This window comes from Piliocolobus tephrosceles, chromosome 13 (genome assembly GCF_002776525.5).
Source record: "Piliocolobus tephrosceles isolate RC106 chromosome 13, ASM277652v3, whole genome shotgun sequence".
NCBI classification, from domain to species: Eukaryota; Metazoa; Chordata; class Mammalia; order Primates; family Cercopithecidae; genus Piliocolobus; species Piliocolobus tephrosceles.
Genome location: NC_045446.1, coordinates 113,902,308 through 113,924,310, shown reverse-complemented (window position 1 = coordinate 113,924,310; position 22,003 = coordinate 113,902,308). Strand labels below are relative to the sequence as shown.

At 38.5% G+C, this 22,003-nt stretch overlaps 1 protein-coding gene across 1 annotated transcript in view; it reads right to left on the bottom strand.

Moving 5' to 3' along the window:
• Nucleotides 1–6,780: 6,780 nt before the first annotated feature.
• SPA17 (sperm autoantigenic protein 17) overlaps nt 6,781–22,003 on the bottom strand; it is a 22,441-nt gene continuing 7,218 nt past the window's right edge. The window contains exons 3-5 of the mRNA XM_023208529.1: nt 21,252–21,322; nt 10,695–10,781; nt 6,781–7,272 (exon numbers count right to left, since the gene is read on the bottom strand). Coding sequence (XP_023064297.1) covers nt 7,129–7,272; nt 10,695–10,781; nt 21,252–21,322 — 302 coding nt within the window. The 3' untranslated portion in view covers nt 6,781–7,128. The remainder of the gene's footprint in view (nt 7,273–10,694; nt 10,782–21,251; nt 21,323–22,003) is intronic.

Genomic DNA, 22,003 nt, shown 5'->3' with positions numbered 1-22,003 from the left:
AGACACTTTTCAAAAGATGATGTACAATACAAGCGGCTAATAAACATATGAAAAAAATGTTCAACATCACGAATCATCAGAAAAATGCAAATCAAAACCACAGTGAGATAGATCTCACACTGATTAGAATGGCAATGATTACAAAGTCAAAAAACAACAGATGCTGGTGAGGCTGAGGAGAAAAGGAAATGCTTATACACCCTTGGTGGGAATGCAAACTAGTTCATCCACTGTAGAAAGCATTTGGATATTTCTCAAAGAACTTAAAACAGGACTCCCATTCACTCAGCAATCCTACTACTGGGTATATACCAAAGGAAAAGTATTCATTCTATCAAAAAGACATGCACTCATATATTCAAAACAAAGACATGGAATCAACCTAGATGCCCTTCAACAGTGAATTAGATAAAGAAAATGTGGTACATATATACCATAGAATACTATATAGCCACAAAAAAGAATGCAATAATGTCCTTTGTAGCAAAATGGATGGAGCTGGAGGCCATTTTCCTAAGCAAATTAATATAAGAACAGAAAACTAAATACTGCATGTTCTCACTTATAAGTGGGAGCTAAACATTGAATACACATAGAGATAAAGATGCAGAACAACAGACACTGGAGGCTACTAGATGGGAGGGAAAGAGGGGGGAATGAGCTGAAAATCAACTATTGCGTACTATGCTTACTACCTGGGTGACAGGATCATTCGTAGCCCAAACCTCAGTGTCACACAATATACCCATGTAACAAACCTGCACATGTACCCCTTAATCTATAATAAAAGTTGAAATTATATAAAAAAGGGAAAGCTCAAGTTGTTTTGAGATATAGAAACTATTGGGTTAATTTTATTGCGGAATTGGGGAAATTACTGTTTAGTTTGCTTTAGAACAAAGAAAGTGAATGATGTAATAGTTTAGAGGCAGAATGACAGTGACAATTCAAGACCTTATCGTGGGTTCATCTCGGAATCACAGAGACATTGTTTGACTGAGCTTCATATCACAGTAGAACAGAGAAAAATTCCCTCCAAATTATGCTGGGTTTGTGTCTATTAAAAAGAACTGCTTGATGATCTCGACGGAAGACTCCTTTTCCATAGGTACAGTGTTCATAAGAATGTTTTATGAAAAATTCATGTTGACAAACTCTCACACTTAGCTTCCCACAGAGAAAAATTTTGCATATATTTCTAAAACAGTTCAAGTTCTCTCTTTCTCTCCCTCTCTCATGATTTTTCATACTCTCCTACACCCAAAGCTCTTTCTATATAGCCTATAGTCCTCTGTTCTACCAGCTGAGCTATCAAAGGGTGCATCCAAAGTTCTTTCTTTTGGGAGAGTCTCCTTTTTGCATTGCATGGCTCCAAGAAGCACAATTAGCATTGCAATTTATGTGGCAGGCTACCCAAATTTCCACATTCCCATGTCTTGTTAACTCCTCCTATGCTGTTTCATTTTTCTTCCTTTTATTCTTGATACTTCTCTCATCTTTGGTTTTGATGAATAATTCACAAATGCAGTGTAGTGAGAAGCCAGGTGGTGATTGTGGTGGATATTTGTTATTTGACAACATTCCTCTATTCCTCTGTTTCCTGTAGGAGACTTCAAATTTCCTCCACTTTCAGGAAAAATATTTTTGGGCAAAACTGACCTACTCCAGGGACAGGTTTTGATAGTCAAATGCATAAATTTATTAGCATATTCCTTTCCCCTGGCCTCAATAATCGATTCAAGGATAGATGTATTACCCAAACAAAGCTAATTAGATGGAAGGAGATTTGCTAGGACTCCTTCAACTTCTGTATGAGCCACTAGAGGTGATTCACTCCTTCCCACTGTATGTAAAAAAGGCACTAGGCGGTGAACAGAATAACAAATCTTTATCTTCATGGAGCATAGATTTTACTGACGGAAGCAGGCTGTAAACAAGATCTATTAGATGGTGTCTAGAACTAAGGAGATACCTAACAAGGAGAAAAACGAGTGCTTTTTTTAAAAGCTGTTTTTGGTAGGGGGTGGTTCAGGGAAGGTCTCACTGACTTTTGCTCATTGACTAAAGACGTGAAGGAATGGGGCAATGTTTGGGGAAAAGCATTCCAGGCAGAGGGAATAACATATGCAAAATTCCTGAGACAGTAGCATGCCTGGAATGTCTGAGGAAGAGCTCTGAGGCCAGAGTGGCTGGAGCCAAGTGAACAAGTGATATGGGGGTCAGAGGTAACAAGAGGAAAGATCTGCACAGGGTTTTGTAGACTATAAGGAAGACTTTTACTCTGAGTGAAATGAGGAGCCATTGGGGGTTTAAAGCAGAGGAGTGACATGATGTGACTTAAATTATAATAGGATACTCTGGCTGATGTGTTGAAAGGGGAAAAGGGTGTGTGATGGTTCATTTTTTTGTGAAAACTTGACTGGTTAAGGGATGCTCAGATAGCTGACAAAATGTTTCTGGAAGAGATTAGCATTTGAATTGGTAGACTAAGTAAAGGTCTGCCCTCACCAATGTGGGCAGATTGACATTGAGGACCTGCGTAGAACGAAAAGGCAGAGGAAGGGCAAATTCTCTTGGGAAGGGTGCACCACACTTTTGGCACATGCAGTTGACTGTAGTCAAATTCGTAGGAAGTCCACAAAGTTTAAAAAAGAACTGTATTGGCAAAAGGACCAGTACCAACTAAAAGGCAGAGGAAGGACAAATTCTCTTTTGGAGCTGGGACATCCATTTTTCTCTGCCCTTGGACACCAGAGGTGCTGGTTCTTGGGTCTTGGGACTTCAGGACTCACACCAGCAGCTCCCCTGGTTCTCAGGGCTTTTGCCTTGGACTGAGAGCTACACCACTGGCTTCCATAGTACTCAGGCCTTTGGACTCAGACTGAATCACACCACTGGCTTCTCTGGTTCTCTGCTTACACACAGCATATTGTGGGCTCTCTAAGCCTCCATAAGTGCATGAGCCAATTCCCATAACAAATTTCTAGTCATATATCTATATATATTCTATCGGCTCTGTTTCTCTGGAGACCCTGAGTAACACGGTGGAAGCTGGGAAAGGAAGGGATAGTGAATGCTCGGCAGTTATAATAGAAGTCTTTATATATTGAAATATTGGGGCCAATTTTTCACTCTTAATAGAATTGGAAACAGAGAGAGATAAAGGGAGGCAAATCTTGAAAGAAATTGTGGGTACACACCACACCTTTTGACACGTGGAGGTGACTATAGTCAAATTCATAGGAAGTTCACAAAGTTTAAAAAAGAACTTTATTGACAAAAGTACCAGTGCCAGCTAAAAGAGACTGACATTCTACAAGGTACAAACAGATTGTTTCTAGTTTTCTACAGGCAGAAAGCAGGTTGAAGAACCCGTTTGTCCACCAAAAAAGGCATATTCTCTAATGTCCTTTGCAAGTGACTAAGGAAGATGAGGGAAAAAGAATGATTCCCTGGAGTGCAGAACCAAGAGCTATGGAAAGATAGACTGGAAAGTCATTCTTAGGGAGCAGAAACAGTGTCTAATCATGAAACATAATTCCCTCCAATACAGGAACCTGACAACCATTGTCCAATGAGGTTTCCTAATTGTTATGGACCAGTGGCTGTCACCTGCTTCCATTTCTCCCCTTTGTGAATAAGAGTATTTTTTGTGATTATTGTCTTTATTCCATCATTTGTTGTATGTGATAAAAAGATACTTGCTCTTTTAATTCACAGGTCTCTGTATCAAGAAGGACTATATCTGGACCTGATGTAGATCATGAGATCCTGGACTTCAAAGATGTGATGGAACTTTTAGGGGTTTTGGGATAGGAGTGGGTCTATTTTTGCATGTGGTAAGTATATAATTATAATCAAGAAAGCAGATTGTGGTAGATTAAATCACTGGTCCCAATTCTTCACTATCCTGTAGTGCATTATGCACACATGAGCCTTTGCTATGGCTGCATGGTGAACAGTGTATTTCCTCATCCTTCTCACTCTGGGCTTCATTAGATGACTTTCTTTTGTATATGGGATGTCAGTGGAAGTGATATGAGCAAAAGCTTGAAATACTCTTGCATGCTGGGTTTTCCTGCTTGTCTTCTGTGACCAGCACGAGAAGAGCTTGTCCTGGATAACGTCTTTCAGCAGGGACTCAGAATAGGACATGTGAAGTAGAGGCACTGTGCTGCAGCTGACCCTTGGGCCCACAGCCTGAAGCAGACCTTCCTCTGTCAACCCACAAACGCACAGCTTAGAGCTGACCTGAACCTAACCTTGCGGTTGTAGTCCAGCCTAGCTTAGCTACATTACCACTGACCTACAGACCAGGGAGAAAAGATAATTGTCTTAAACCACTGACTTTGGAATGGGTTGTGCAGTAGTAGTGAGATAATCACTGACCAATATAGGTTATTGCAATAATTCACAAGGCTATCATGGGAACTAGGACCAAGGTGGTAACAATGGAAGTGGTGAGAAGTAGGCAGATTCTGAGTATCTTTCATAGGTACAGCCCACAGGTTTTGCTGATAGATTGTATATGGGGTGTGAAAGAAAGTGATGCATTAAAGACGAATTCAAGGTTTTTGGCCTGAGCAAATGGAAGAATGGAGCAGCCATTTTTGAATGGAAGAACTTGGGTGTGGGGTAAGTTTCAGATTTGGGGGCAATATCAGGAGTCATTTTTTATATGTTACTTTTGAGATGCCTATAGACATCCAAATAGGGATGTTATGTAGGCAGTTGAATACAGAAGTTCGCAGGCAGAGGAGAGAAAGGTCTGGGAGTAATCATTAAGAAGATTGGATTTTAAAGCTACGAAGCTGCAGGAAATCAAGTGAGTGTAGAAATGGGGTCAAAAGACTGAGCCTAAGGGCACGTAGCATTTAGTGGTTAGGGAGTTGAAGAGTTACCAGTAAAGGGAATTGAGAAGGAACAGCCAGAGAGACAAGAGGAAAACTAGATAAGTTCTAATAAAGTGTCATTCATATGTGTTGTTCTCATAATATCACATCCATTGCTCGCCTTTTCCTTTTCCTCCTTCACTACAAATATCACCACCACTAGATCTGTGTGTGTGCGTGTGTGTGTGTGTGTGTGTGTATGGAATACGCAGTGTTAGTCACTTTATGTGTATAACAAGAGAATTTACTGAAAAGCCTAACTCATCTCTTTTTTTTTTCCTGCTATATACTCACTAGGGAAAAAAATCCCTTTTTTCTCTTCTGGTCTCTTCTCCAGGTCAGGGAATCTAAGTCTTTGCATAAATTCTGGGTCCTCCCTTGATAATTCTCTAAGCAGGATGGCTCTGTCTGAGAGGGGAAGGTGTTAGAAGCTGGTGCTTTCAGTGGAATGGGAAGGACGAACAGCTGGAATCCTGGAGGAGAACTGATTTCTTTTCCTCTGTAAGCCTGGAGGAGAGGGGTTAAGGAGGGGAGGAAGGGGGATATTAGAGACTTGTGTTTAGCTAGCATGAAACTCTCTATAGTGGCAGCAAGATTTTGGAAGGAGAAAGGCTGCCGGTATGAGTGGACATTAGAGAATGACTGCCACAACCTTGGAAGGGTTGGTGTGTATCAATTGTGTTTGAGTGGCGATCACTTGGGGGAACCTCTGTTGCAGAGTCTGATAAAGGCTTAGTGCTAGGGAAGGGCAGTGAGACACCTGAAATAAAACTGCTTTGCAGAAAGAGCATGTCTAAGCCTAGGACAAGGATCAAAGTGTTTGTAGGAGAGTATTTGTTGTGACAACATATACCTGGTTTTAGAAGCTCCTCAGGACTGAGCCATCCTGGCTTGTTTTTGAGTTTTGGGGGAAGACTGACTTTGTGACTATAAACCAAGAGAGATGTAATCCTGGAACTAAATCATGGGTCATCCACTATGGTGCAGGCAGGATTGGAACCAGCCAGAGAATCGCCTCAGTCTGCTGGACTATGCTACAACATTATGGTAGAAGGCAACAGCATTAACTAAACGGTAAGACTCCACTTTCTACCCTTTGTATTGGGAAGAGAACTGTACCCTTTGGTCTAAGACATGAACTCTCAGTTTCTTCGACAATCAAGGGTGGAGAGGCCTCAAAAGGAGAGACTGAACTTTCTAAAAATAAGGCGCTGGGGATTTGAATGGTTCCTTGAAAACATAAAAGAGATAAAGCCTCTGAGTTTGTGAAACAGGCATTACCATTTGTATACTTAAAAACTTGGGAAGTTTTAACTGAAGAAGGCAGCATGATATGATAGCTTTTGCTTTTTCCAATATGATGTTATTAGTCTTGTTCTGTGTGGTTCAGGAGAGCAAAACAATAAAGAATTGTAAATTGCATGAGTGTAAGAACAAATATTCACTATTAATTCCCAGCACATGAATAGTGCTCAATACATTTTCAATAAATGATTGAATACATGTATGAAAAATGAAAGCCAGTGGCTTAAACTTACAAGGAGGCAGGGTTTTTTTTTTTTTTTTTTTTTTTTTGAGATGGAGTCTTGTTCTGTCGCCCAGGCTGGAGTGCAGTGGTGCAATCTCGGTTTACTGCAACCTCCACTTCCCAAGTTCAAGCAATTCTCCTGCCTCAGCCTCCCAAGTAGCTGGGATTACAGGTGTGCGCCGCCATGCCTGGCCAATTTTTGCATTTTTAGTATACATGGGGTTTCACCATGTGGGCCAGGCTGAAGGAGGCAGATTTTTGTCCCAGCTTATCTTTCTAAAAATTCCAAAATTAAATAGACTATCCTTAAAAAGCAGTGAAATTCTTTATCACTAGGAGTGAAACAGGAGCTAAAGAACATTTTTGGGGCATGTGATAGAGAGGATTTATTCATTTGATAATGGTTAAAACACATAACCTCTGAGATCTCTGTAATCTCAGATGCTTTTGTTCTGTAATTCTAAATCCAAGGGTCTCTATAGATAGGCTTGAGACAAGTGTAAACAAACTCATGATCTCAGAGGAATCTTCAAGTGGCATGTTTCAAAAGTATGCTTATTAAACAAATGCTCATGACAGAATTTCACAACAGCAACGAATGTTACTTCACAACATCAAATCTTCCTTCCTCAGGAAAAAATGACATTAACAAGAAGGTTGATGGATTTGGATTATTTTTCATGTGTCCTGGAGGTAAAACCAGTGTCCTCACTTGTTTTCCTCTTTTTCCTCATTTTGAAGACTGTCTGTTTTCATTTTCTTTACCTCCTCTCTGGCTACGTGTCCCCGAAAGGCAGCTTGGATTTTGACAGCAGCAATCTCTTCTTTTTCCTTATCTTCCTCAGAAGAGTCCTTCATCGAAAGGAGAAAAAGTAAGAGACTCTTTAAACATGCCGTATTTTTGATGCCATAAAAATAATGCAATGAATTTAATCAATTTAGGGATGCAACTATCTGAGAGTTGTTGCTTCCTGAGGGAATTTCATATATTGTCACATTGTATATGTACCAAAAGGCAAATGCCAAAATAGCAGCATTTTGTTCGCCTGAGACATAAAAAGGAACTCAGAAGTTTGAACTTCGACATTGTAGAGAGTGAGTTCTTCTTTCTTATGAAGACTAGTCCACAAGAGTCTGGAGTATGAAGAATACAGATAGATATTAAAAGACGTATCTTTTAATATGTCTCTGCAACGAAAGATCATTGCCAACTTTCTTTCCCCCAAAATAGTGTCTATTAAAGTTTCCTGAGCAATAACATTTTTTGGGGGGGTTGGGGGGGACAAGAAAGAATCTTTGAGGCATGGTAAAAATGTTAAGGAGAAAGAATAGTAAATGTTACGTTTCAAAATAATCACAATTATATATAATGAATTAGAATAACTTCTCAATTTCTCAATGATTAGCTAATCATAGTCATACATTTAAAGTGAGGTGCCAAAGAGTAATCTATTTAGTCCAATAATGTCAGTTTTAACATGGTTGGTTGAACTTTGGCACATACCCTCTTTTAAAAAAAATTGGGTATAAATTTTTAGCTCTAAATTTACAGACAGTAAAATGCATGAATCTTCAGTGTACCATTGAATATATAGCTTTTAATATATCTTTTAAAATTATAGAAATGACATGTATACACTTTAAAAACTCAAATGTCACTGGCAGTGATAATTTTCTCCCTCTATCCAAATCCTGCTCCTGGGAGATACCCATTATTATGAGTTGAGTATCTACATCCTTCCAAAATTTCTCTATATGCAAATATATTCATATGGGTATATATATATATATGCCTTTTTATTTTAAAAATGAGATCATGCTAATCACAGAGTTCTGCAGCTACTTTTTCCATGTAACGATATATCTTGTTTCTCTTTTTCTTTTTTATTAGTCAGTGTATAACTCTGCTCATTCTTTTTTTATGACATCATTATATTATACTGATGTACCTTTATTTAATATTTACTCAATCTCATATTAATGGACCTTTGGGTTGCTCAAGCAATGAGACAAATCTAGCTCTTAAACTTTTAAATGCAAACAGAATGGTACAAAATTCTTCGAGACGACATCCTAATAGAGGCAAACAAATATACACTCAAGTTTGAAATCAATGAGATCCCTGCTCAAACTCAAACTCATGAAAACCTGTGTAAGAGCACCTATGAAAGATGTAAGGAAATTAAAACTCCCTTCTTGCTTGACTTCTTGTTACATCTTAATGTTAATCTTCCTGTTATATCTTAATGTAATGTTATTTCAGTACAACCTAATAGTAAATGAATAAAATCCATTTAGTCCAATAATGTCAGTTTTAACATGGCTGGTTGAACTTTGGCACATACCCTCTTTTTAAAAAAATTGGTTATAAATTTTTAGCTCTAAATTTACAGACAGTAAAATGCATGAATCTTTAGAGTACAATTGAATATAATTGAATACAATGGAAATTGAATATAATTGAATATAACAGAAAACAATACAATTGAATAACCTGTACATCTTTTTTTTTTTTTTTTTGAGACTGAGTTTCGCTCTGTCGCCCAGGCTGGAGCCCAGTGGCCGGATCTCAGCTCACTGCAAGCTCCGCCTCCCAGGTTTACGCCATTCTCCTGCCTCAGCCTCCCGAGTAGCTGGGACTACAGGCGCCCGCCACCTCGCCCGGCTAGTTTTTTGTATTTTTTAGTAGAGACGGGGTTTCACCGGGTTAGCCAGGATGGTCTCGATCTCCTGACCTCGTGATCTGCCTGTCTCGGCCTCCCAAAGTGCTGGGATTACAGGCTTGAACCACCGCGCCCAGCCACCTGTAAATCTTATAGGGAAAAGCAATGCATCACTGGGTAGGAAGTAGGGTATTCCTTGAGGGGATATCCATTCTGGCTGCCAGTTCTTGGGCAACTACCTGGGACCTGAGACATAAAAAGGAACTCAGAAGTTTGAACTTCGACACTGTAGAGAGTGAGTTCTTCTTATGAGGCCTAGTCCACAAGAGTCTGAAGAATATAGACAATAGTGTACTGGTAAGTGTTTTAACAACTGGCTCTCCAGAAGAAACAAAACCCTGATTTGCGCCGGGCGCGGTGGCTCAAGCCTGTAATCCCAGCACTTTGGGAGGCCGAGACGGGCGGATCACGAGGTCAGGAGATCGAGACCCTCCTGGCTAACACGGTGAAACCCCGTCTCTACTAAAAATACAAAAAAATTAGCCGGGCGAGGTGGTGGGCGCCTGTGGTCCCAGCCACTCGGGAGGCTGAGGCAGGAGAATGGCGTGAACCCAGGAGGCAGAGGTTGCGGTGAGCTGAGATCCGGCCACTGCACTCTAGCCTGGGCGACAGAGCAAGACTCCGTCTCAAAAAAAAAAAAAAAAAAAAAAACCCTGATTTGCAGTGCTTGCCATGGTCTTAATATTCTCACTGTTGCTGACTTCAAGTTATTAAAGTGACATTACCGAACATAGGCCTTTTTGAGGGTGGACTTTGGTATGTTCTTTTTTTTTTTTTTTTTTTTTTTTTTTTGAGGAGTCTTGCACTGTTGCCCAGGCTGGAGTGCAGTGGTGCGACCTGGGCTCACTACAACCTCTGCCTCCTGGGTTCACGCCATCTCCTGCCTCAGCCTCCCAAGTAGCTGGAACTACAGGTACCCGCCTCCACAGTTGGCTAATTTTTTATATTTTTAGTAGAGATGGGGTTTCACCGTGATCCGCCTGTGGCCTCCCAAAGTGCTGGGATTACAGGCGTGAGCCACTGCACCTGGCCTCTGCTATGTCTTGACTGCTTGGATGTAGTACATCAGGCACAAAGGCATTTTTGTAGAGGGTTATGCATGGAAGATAAATAAGCCACATTGTTGTAAAGCCATTATTTTGGCTGTATGTAATTCCCTGTGATTTTTCCTTTTGTTATTTCTGAACATTTGCCATTGTGTAGTGGTGACAGCACCAATTAGTGAAAAATTCCCAAAGTGGAAGATGAATCTGAAGGATCATGACTAGGGCTGTGAGTTCTGTCTGCCCTTCCCCATAGGGAGATTTTTCCATCCATGAACAATCTTGAAAAATAAGATTTAATTTTTAAGGGAAAAATGAGTTTTTGATCATAAAAGACATGGCTGAAAATGATCTACCAGTTAGTTTATCACTGATGTTAATTATCTGGAAAAGTAAAATCATAATTTTGACAATAAAGATAACAAACATTCATATTTAGAGTTCAATTTTAAATTGGGCAATATCATTCTTTGTAGGAATCCAATAGTACATGAAAAATATTACATACTAAGATGGTGACTGATGTCTCTTCCTCCTTCCCAGATATCTGAGACTTTTCTTGTTTAGGATCACTTTTCTCAGGTGGTTCTTGCTCCTGGACAGATAGAAGAGAGCCAAATCAGCAATGTTTCCAAAATAGCAAAATCTTATATCAAACTGCTTAGAAGTAATGAAATATTACTTTAAATTACTGAGAAATAGGGGGAATTAAATACTACATATTTATCTTTTAATAAGGAAAATACATTGAAACAAGAAGAAATAATAAAAGCTCTTAAGGGAATATGTGTAAACAAATATTAAAGACCAAATAATTGGCAAAAATGTTTGATCTGTTGCCTTTGGAATGTGTGTACCACTGTTTTATGTTAAAAATAAACTACTGTCCTATACTAAAAGTTGGTAAGATGATGTAATGAATCCTGAACAAAGTATAAAAAAGAGGTTCCAATAGTTTCTAAAATAGGAATAAAATAAATAACATTGTCTTCCAGAATGTGACATCAAATTGACTTTTTAGTGACATTTATGGATTAAAACTAGTCAAAGAAGTAACTTTTGCTGTGGAGTTTTGCTTTATGATTCAAATATAAAAGGAGAAACCACCTCTGCCTATTTTGACGTGGCTATTTAAGTCTTCCTCCATTGCTAATTCACACCTATGGAAAGAGCTTCTTTAACCCATCAAACCAAAATTTAAGAATATATAAGTTAATCAATAAAGCCTTTAAAATTAAAAAAAGAAACACCCCAAAATTGCTATGTGACGCAAGGATTTTAACATTTTTCAACATTATTCCTTTGATATCGATAAAGCATGAATACAAATAAAACATGAGCACAGAGAATCTAGTAAAATGGAAATACACAGAACACACCCATATCTGCAGGCACAAATGGATGGAACTTCACTTTCAAACTCGTGTAATAAGTGACAGCTCCTTCTTCAGGAAATTCCCCAAATCTACTGGAGAACACCACCAAAACTTGAACTTTGTTAATTCTTTTCAGTTCTAATATCTGCTGTGCTTTGTGGCTAATAGTACTACCTCAGTTGTCTAGAGCAGTGTTCTCAAATTTTAATGTACCTACGAATTATTCTGGTGATCGCTTAAAAATATAACTTCTGATTTGTAGACCTGGAGTGGGGCCCAATACTTTGAATTTCTTCTTTTTCTTTTATATTTGTACAAATTTATGGAGTACATGTACAATTTTGTTACATGTGTTGATTGGTGATCAAGTCAGGGCTTCTAGGGTGTCAGTTACCCAAATAATGTACATTTTAGCCTTTAACCAATTTCTCATTATTGTCCCTTCTCCCACCGTTCCTCACTCTTCTGAGTCTCCATTATCTATCATTCCACTGTCTATGCCCATTTAAACACATTTTTTCAGCACCCACTTATGAATGAAAACAAGCACTACAAGTCCTTCTGTGCCTGGCTTGTTTCACTTAAGATAATGGCCTCCTGTTTCATCCACGTTGCTGGAAAAGACATGACTTCATTCTTTATTATGGCTGAATTGTATTCCATTGTGTATATATCCCATATTTTCCTTATTCATTCATCCATTGGACAGACACTTAGGTTGATTCCATATCTTTGCTGTTGTGAATGGTGTTGCAAACAACATAAAAATGAAGGTATCTTTTGATGTATTGATTTATTTTCCTTTGGGTAGATACCTAGCACAGAGATTGCTGGACTGAATGGTCGTTCTATTTTTAGTTATTTGTGAAATCTCCATACTGCTTTCCTTAGAGGCTGTACTGATTTACATTCCTGACAACATTGTATAAGAGTTCTCCTTTCTCTGCATCCTTGCCAGTATCTGTTATTGTCTTTTTCATAATAGTCATTCTGAGTGGGGTAAGATAATATCTTATTGTAGTTTTGATTTGTACTTCTCTGATGATTAGTGATTTTGAGCATTTTTTTTTTTTTTTTTTTTTTTTTGAGACGGAGTCTCGCTCTGTCGCCCAGGCTGGAGTGCAGTGGTGCGATCTCGGCTCACTGCAAGCTCCGCCTCCCGGGTTCACGCCATTCTCCTGCCTCAGCCTCCCGAGTAGCTGGGACTACAGGCGCTCGCCCCATCGCCCAGCTAGTTTTTTTGGTATTTTTTTAGTAGAGACGGGGTTTCACTAAACCCCGTGTTTAACATCCTGGTGTTAGCCAGGATGGTCTCGATCTCCTGACCTCGTGATCCACCCGTCTCGGCCTCCCAAAGTGCTGGGATTACAGTCTTGAGCCACCGTGCCCGGCCGATTTTGAGCATTTTTAAATATACCTGTTGGACATCTGTATGTCTTCTTCTAAAAAAATCTCTATTCATATCCTTTTCCAAGTACTTTTTCCTCCCTCCCTCCCTCCCTCCTTTCTTTCTTTCTCTCTTTCTTTCTTTCTTTCTTTCTTTTTGAGACAGGGCCTCACTCTGTTGCCCAGGCTGGAGTGCACTACAGCCTTGGCCTGTGGGCTCAAGTGGTCCTCTCACCTTAGCCTCCCAAGTAGCTGGGGTCTACAGGTGCACACCACCACATCTGGCTAATTTTTTGAGTAGATGGGTTTTGACATGTTGCACATGCTAATGTCAAGCTCCTGGGCTCAAGCAATCTTTCTGCCTTGCCTCCCAAAGCCCTTTGCCCACTTTTTAATGGGATTACTTATTTTTTGTTGTTGTTGAATTGTTGGACTCCCTTGTGTATTTTGGATATTAGTCCCTTCTTGGATGAATAGTTTGCAAATATTTTCTCCCATTCAACAGCTTATGTCTTCATTCTGTTGATTATTTCTTTTACTGTGCAGAAGCTTCTTAGTTTAATTAAGTCCCATTTGTCTATTTTTGTTTTTGTTGCCTGTGCTTTTGTGGTCTTAGTCATACATTCTTTGCCTAGACCAATATCCAGAAAAGTTTCCCCTAGGTTTTCTTCTAGTATTTTTATAGTTTTAGGTCTTATGTTTAAGTCTTTAATCCATGATGAGTTGATTTTTGTGTACAATGGGAGATAGGGGTCCAGTTTCATTTTTTTACATATGGCTCTCCAATTTTGCCAGCACTATTTATTGAAGAGGATGATATCCTTTCCATAATATATGTTCTTATCAGCTTTGCTAAAGATCAGTTGGCTATATGTACATGGCTTTATTTCTGGCTCCTCTCCTCTATTCCGTTGATCTATGTATCTGTTTTTATACCAGTTCTATGCTGTTTTGGTTACTATAGCCTTGTATTATTAGGTTGGTGCAAAAGTAATTGCGGTCTTTTCCACTGAAAGAGCAAAAATGGCAATCACTTTTGCACCAACCTATAATATCATTTGAAGTCAGGTAATGTGATGTTTCCAGTTTTGTTCTTCCTTTTCAGGATTGCTTTGGCTATTTGGACTCTTTTTTGGTTCCATATGAATTTTAGGATTGTTTTTCCCAACTCTGTGAAAAGTGAGTTGGTACTTTGATAGGGATAGCAATGAATCTGTAGATTGTTTAGAAAGGTATGGTCATTTTAAAGATATTAATTCTTCTGATCCATGAGCCTATGATGTTTTTCCATTTGTTTGTGTCATCTTCAATTGGTTTCATCAGTGTTCTGTAGTTTTTCTTGTACAGCTTTTTCACCTCCTTGGTTACATTTACTCCTATGTGTTTTTTAAAGGTATTATAAATGGAATTGCCTTCTTGATTCCTTTCTCAGTTAGACTGTTATTAGTGTATAGAAATGCTACTGATTTTTGTGCATTGATTTTGTATCCTGCAACTTTATTGAATTCATTTAACAAATCTAAGAGTTTTCTTGTGGAGTCTTTGGATTTTTCTAGATATAAGATTATATTGGGATTCAGGCATGGTGGCTCATGTCTGTAATCCCGGCACTTTGGGAGGCCAAGGCAGGATGATCGCTTGAGGCCAGGAGTTTGAGACCTGCCTGAACATAGCAAAAGCCCGTTTTTACAAAAGACAAAAACATTATTCAGTGTGGTGGCACATGTTTGTAGTCCTAGCAACTTGGGAGGCTAAGATGGGAGGATCCCTTGAGCCCAGGAGGCCAAGGCTACAGTGAGCTATAATTACACCATGGCACTCCAGCCTGGATGACAGAGTGAGACCCCATCTCCGAATATATATACATATATATATCAGCAAACAGAGATATGTGACTTCCTCTTTTCCAGTATGGATGCTTTTTATTTCTTTCCCTTACCTTATTGCTCTGGCTAGGACTTCCAGTACTATGTTGAATAGGAGTGGTGAAAATGGGCATCCTTGTCTTGTTCCTGTTCTTTGGGGGATTGCTTTCAACTTTTTCCCATTTTGTATAATATTAGCTGTGGGATTTTTTTATATGGCATTTATTGTTTTGAAGTATGTTCCTTCTCTGCCTAGTTTGTTGAGGCTTTTTACCATGAAGGGATGTCGGATTTTATCAAATGTTTTTTCTGCATATGGTTTTTGTCTTTCATTTTGTTGATGTGATGTATCACATTTATTGATTTGCATATGTTGAACCATCCATGCATCCCTGGTTTAAAACTGATTTTATCATGGTATATTACCTTTTTGATGTGCTGTTGGATTCTGTTTGCTAGTATTCTGTTGAAGATTTTTGAATCTATGTTCATCAGGAATATTTGTCTGTAGTTTTCTGTTTTTGTTGGGTCCTTGTGTCATTTTGGTATTAGGGTGATACTGGCTTCATAGAATGAGTTAGGAAGAATCCATTCTTCTCAATTTTTTGGAATAGTTTCAGGAGGCTTAGTATTAATTCTCCTTTGTATGTACAACTGGGTAGAATTTGGTTGTGAATACATCCAGTCCTAGGCTTTTTTTTGGTGGTGTTGGGGTGGGGGAGATTTTTATTACTGAATCAATCTTGCTACTTGTTATTAGTCTGTTCGGGTTTTCTATTCCTTCCTGGTTCTATCTTGGTAGGTTGTATGTTTCCAGGAAATTATCTATTTCCTCTAAGTTTTCTAGTTTGTGAGTGTGTAATTGTTCATAATGGTCTCTGATGACCATTTGTATTTCTGTGCTATCATGTCTTCTCTTTCATTTCTGATTTTGTTTATTTGGGTCTTCTCTCTTCTTGGTTAGTCTAGCTAGCCATTTATCAATTTTATTTGTCTTTTCAATGAACCAAGTTTTTGTTTTGTTAATCCTTTGTATTGTTATTTTAGTCTCTATTTAATTTAGTTTTGCTCTGATCTTTGTTCTCTCTTCTGCCACTGTTTGGTTTGTTCTTGCTTTTCAAGTTGCTTGAGGTTCATCCTTTATTAATTTCTAATCTTTCTGCATTTTTGATGTAGGCATTTATTGCTATCGACTTCTCTCTTAGCACTACGTTTTCTGTATACCATAGGTTTGGATATGTTGTGTTTCCAGTTTTCATTTGTTTCAAACAGTTTTTAAAAATTTCTGTCTTAAGTTCTTTTTTAATCCAATAGACATTCAGAGACATGTTGTTTGATTTCCATGTATTTGTATCATTTCCAAAGTTCCTCTTGGTATTGATTTTTAGTTTAATTCCACTGTGGTCTGACAAGATACTTGATATTATTTTGACTTTTTAAAATTTGTTGAGACTTGTTTTGTGCCCTAACATAATATGGTCTATCTTTGAGAATGTTCCATGTGCTGATGAAAAGAATACATATTCTGCAGTTGTTGGGTAGAATGCTCTGTAAATGTCTGTTAGGTCCATTTGCTTAAAGTCAGGTTTCAGTCCAGTGCTATCGTATCAATCCATTCTCATAGTGCTATGAAGAAATACTTGAGACTGGGTAATTTATAAAGAAAAGAGGTTTAATTGACTCACAGTTCTGCATGGCTGGGGAGACCTCAGGAAACTTATTATCAAGGCAGAAGGCACCTCTTCAAAGGGTGGCAAGAGAGAGAATGAGAGCAGGGCAAAGAGAGAAAAGCCCCTTATTAAACCACTCCCCGACCCATGATTCCATTACCTCCACGAGATCCCTCCCATGATATGTGGGAATTATGAGAACTACAATTCAAGATGAGATTTGGGAGAGGACACAGCCAAAGCATATCATTTGGCCCCTGGCCCTCCCAAATCTCATGCTCTCACATTTCAAAACAGAATCATGCCTTTCCAAAGTCTTAACTCATTCCAGCATTAACCCAAAAGTCCAAGTTCAAAGTCTTATTTGAGACAAGGCAAGTTCCTTATGCCTATGAGCTTGTAAAATCAAAAGCAAGTTAGTTACTTCCAAGATACAATGGGGGTACAGGCATTGGATAAATACACCTGCTCCAAAGGGGAGAAATTGGCCAAAACAAAGGTGCTACAGGTCCCATGTAAGTCTGAAATCCAACAGGGCAGTCATTAAACCTTAAAGTTCCAAGATGATCTTCTTTGAGTCCATGTCTCATATCCATGGTGTGCTGATGCAAGAGGTAGGCTCCCATGGCCTTGGGAAGCTCCACCCCTGTGGCTTTGCAGGGTAAAGCTCCCTTCCTGGCTGCTTTCACGGGCTGGCATTGAGTGTATGCAGTTTTTCCATGCACACAGTGCAAGCTGTTGGTGGATCTACCATTCTAGGGTCTGGAGGACGGCGGCCCTCTTCTCACAGCTCCACCAGGCAGTGCCCCAATGGGGACTCTATGTGGGCTCCGATCTCACATTTCCCTTTTGCACTACCCTAGTAGAGGTTCTCCATGGGGGCTCTGAACCTGCTGCAAACTTCTGCCTGGACATCCAGGTGTTTCCATACATCCTCTGCAATCTAGGTGGAGTTTCCCAAACTTCAATTCTTGACTTCTGTGGACCCACAGGCTCACACCACATGTAAGCCACCAAGGCTTGGAGTTTGCACCCTATGAAGCAATGGCCTGAACTGTACATTGGCCCCTTTGAACCAGGGCTGGAGTTGAAGCAGCTGGGGACACAGAGCACCATGTCCCGAGGCTACATAGAGCAGGAGAGCCCTGGGTCTGGCCCAGGAAACCATTTTTCCCTCCTACACCTCCAGGATTGTGATGGGAAGTTGCTGTGCAGGTCTCTGACATACCCTGGAGACATTTTCCTCATTGTCTTGGTGATTAACATTTAGCTTCTCATTACTTATGCAAATTTCTGCAGCCAGCTTGAATTTCTCCCCAGAAAATGGGGTTTGCTTTCTATTGTGTCATCAGGCTGCAAATTTTCCAAACTTTTATGATCTGTTTCCTCTTGAGTGCTTTGCTGCTTAGAAATTTCTTCCGCCAGATGCCGTAAATTCTCCCTCTTAAGTTGAAAGTTCCACAGATCTTTAGGGAAGAGGCAAAATGCTGCCAGTCTCTTTATATAGTAAGAGTGACTTTTACTCCAGTTTTCAACAAGTTATTCATCTCCATCTTAGACCACCTTAGCGTTGTCCATATCACTATCAGCATTTTGGTCAAAGCCATTCAACAAGTCTCTAGGAAGTTCCAAACTTTCCAACATTTTCCTGTCTTCTGAGCCCTCCAAATGGTTCCAACCTCTGCCTGTTACCCAGTTCCAAAGTTACTTCCACATTTTTGGGTATCTTTATAGCAGTGCCTTACTCTCTGCAGTACCAATTTACTGTATTAGGCTGGGAGCAGTGGCTCATGATTGTAATCCCAGTAATTTGGGAAGCAGAGGTGGATGGATCACTTGAGGCCAGGAGTTTGAGACTAGCCTGGGCAACATGGTGAAAATACAAAATACAAAAATTAGCTGGGCGTGGTGGCATGCACCTGTAATTCCAGGTACTCAGGAGGATGAGGCAAGACAATCACTTGAACCCAGGAGGCGGGGGTTGCAGTGAGCTGAGATTGTGCCACTGCACTCCAGCCTGGGTGACAGAATGAGACTTTGCCTCAAAAAAAAATCACTGTATTAGTCTGTTCTTATGCTGTTATGAAGAAATACTCGAGACTGGGTAATTTATTAAGAAAAGAAGTTTAATTGATTCACAGTTCTGCATGGCTGAGGAGGCCTCAGAAAACTTACAATCATGGTGGAAGGCATCTCTTCATAGGGTGGCAGGAGAGAGAATGAGAGCTGAGCAAAGGGGGGAAAAGCCCCTTATTAAACCATCACCCCCCATGATTCAATTACCTCCCACTGCATCCCTACCACAACATGTGGGGATTATGGGAACTACAATTCAAGATGAGATTTGGGTGGGGACACAGTCAAATGATATCAGTTACTTTGTTTATTTTCTGTCTAGATAATTTGCCTAATGCTTTCAGTGGGGTGTTGAAGCCCCTCACTATTATTGTATTGTAGTCTACCTCTGTCTTTAGACATAGTAATTTTTTTTTTAATGAGTCTGGTTGCTCCAGTGCTGGGTGTGTATATATTTACAATTGTTATATCCTCTTACTGAATTGATCCCTTTATCATTATAAAATAAACTTGTTTGTTGTTGTTTTTTACTGTTTTTGACTTAAAGTCTGTTTTACCTAATATAATTATAGCTATTTCTGCTTGCTTTTGGTTTCTGTTGGCATGGAATATCTTTTTCCACCTCTTTACTTTCAGTCTATATGTTTTTACAGGTAAGGTGAGTTTCTTATTAGCAGCATTTAGTTGAATCATGTTTTTTTTTTTTTTTTTTTTTTTTAAGAAATCCATTCAGCCAGTCTATAGCTTTTATGTTGAGCATTTAATCCATATATGTTTAAAGTTATTATTGATATGTAGAGTTTTGTTCCTTTTGTCATATTGTTAATTGCTTTCTGGTTATTTTATACATTATTTCTTTCTTTTTCTCTTACTGTTTGTCACTGTGGATTGGTGGAATTCTGTAGTGGTGCCATTTGATTCATTTCTGTTCCTCCTTTGTGTGATCGCTTTAACAGTGAGTTTCATACTTTCATGTGTTTTCATGATGCTAAATGCCACCTTTTTGCTTCCAAGTTTAGGATTTCCTTGAAGACTTCTTATAGGGTCAGTCTAGTACAGACAAATGCCCTCGGCATTTGCTTGTTTGGGAAATACTTTATTTCTCCTTCATTTATGAAGGCTAATTTTGCTGGATATAGAATTCTTGGCTGATAGTTGTTTTCTTCCAGCTCTTTGAATTTTCATCCCATTCTCTCCTGGCCTGTCAGGTTTCTGCTGAGAAGTATGGTTATTAGTCTGATTGGGTTTCCCTCACAGTTGATGAGATGTTTTTCTCTTGCTGTTTTTAGAATTCACTCTTTGACTTTAGATAGTTTGATTCTAATGTGCTAACCTTTTTTTTTTTTTTTTTTTTTTTTTGCATTGTATTTGTTTGGGGAATCACTGCACCTCCTATATCTGGATGTTTAAATCTCTAGCTTAACTTGCGATGCTTTCATCTATTATTGCATTAAATAGGTTTTCTAAGCCTTCTGATCTTTTTGTCCTCGGGGATACCAATAATTCAAATATTCAGCTGATTTATGTTGTCCCAAATGTCTTAAAGGCTTTGTTTATTCTTTTTTATTTTTGTCTTACTGGATTGTTTCAGATATGTAATCAAGTTCTAAAAATTTTTTGTTCTACTCAGTCTAGTCTATTGTTAAAGCTTTTGAATGTATTTTACATTTCCTTCAATAAATTCTTCAATTCCAGAACTTATGTTAGGGTTTTTTAAAAAATAAAAATCTATCCCCTTGTAAAATTTTTCATTCATATCCTGAATTGTTTCACTGAGTTCTTTGTATTGGTTTTCAGATTTATCTTGCATCTCACTGACCATATTTAAAAATCAGTATTTCGACTTCCTTATCTGAGACTTTAAGAATTTCATTCCAGTTACGATCTATTGCTGGAGAATTGTTGTGTTCATTCTGGGGTGTCATATTTCCTTGTTTTTCATGTTTCCTGTGAGACTCTGAATTTCTATCAAGTTTCCAGTTGATGCCAATAATGCTGATACCACACAGCCTTTCTCAACCAGCATTCATTATCTGAACCATGGAACACAGAGAATGTTTTGAGTGGCTCTTTTCTCAATTCTCCCAAGGATGGTACCTAACCAGAACCACTCTAGATACAAAGCAGGACACTGATTCCTTACATGCAATTTGCCTTTGGTTTAGGCCTTAATTTTTTTGAGGAAACTTGGTTGAGAAAGCTGTCTTTGTAAAGCTGCTGAAGAGAAAGATAGGCTCAGACTCTGAAAAAACTATACCATTACCATCTTTAATTCTAACCAGTCTATTGTACAAATGATATAATATCAATGATAATGAAATAATTGGACTAATAGTGTTTTGGTCTATGAAATATCATCTATTAATTCAGTAATTATTTGTGGAGTACCTGCTATTGCTTAGCACTGTGATGCTGAAAACATTTGAAGAATAAATGATGAAATAATTATTCATAACTTTTAAGCACCTTCTTCCTGGTGTTCATTGTTAAACTTAAGTGAAATATCTGTACATGACTCAGATACTTTAGAAAAATATTCTCATAAAAAAATCCCAGCACAATTAAAAAGATCTAATAAGCTATTTGTGATGCCTCCTCACATAATTCTCACAATTCTGGGGATTGCCTAATAATCACTAGCTGTTGACAGAGAGAAGAAATAGCCAAATCCAATAGCTTCAAAGGACCATACCTCGAATGCATGATCATTATAGAAGCGGTCTTCTATCTTACTCCCCCATTCTGCTGGATCAAAGTTGGTTTCTAAATAATAAAAATATAGTAACTTCAGATTTACTTGAATTCATTAAGGTAAATGTAGAATAGTAACACAAATATAAGTTTCTCTTTTCACATTATAGGTTCTTTACTGACAGTCCAAAATCTTATTGACGTTGTACATAGCCTAGCACTGCAGACATTACCCGTGATTATTAAATATATAATAATCAACTGAACATTGGATGAGCCTTTGGGGATATTTAGAAAAGCACTAAAAACATAATTTCTGCCTTCATAGAATTTATAATAAAAAGGGAAAAAGAACAAATGCCAGTACTTAAATATAAATGTAGACACTTAGAACATGTATTAGTAAACACAGAAAAATGTATAAAACTAAATGCTAAGTTGTCAGAAAGTTTGGAAAAATGAAGGATGGAAGAAATTTTTTTTAATGAAGTATATTATGTAGACAGTTGACATAGACAAGGAGAGGTATTTATTTTTGAACAATTTTTTCTTTAACTTTATATTATGAAAAATTTCAAAGTTAAAAAGTAGATAGGATAACAAACTCCCATAAGCATATTGTCTAGATTCAATGATCAACCCATGATTTATTTTATCTATAACCTTTTCTTCTGATTATTTTTCTGCACTTTCTTCTGATTATTTTTAACCCAACCCCTCCCTTGCATCCTGTTATTTTATCTACAATTATTT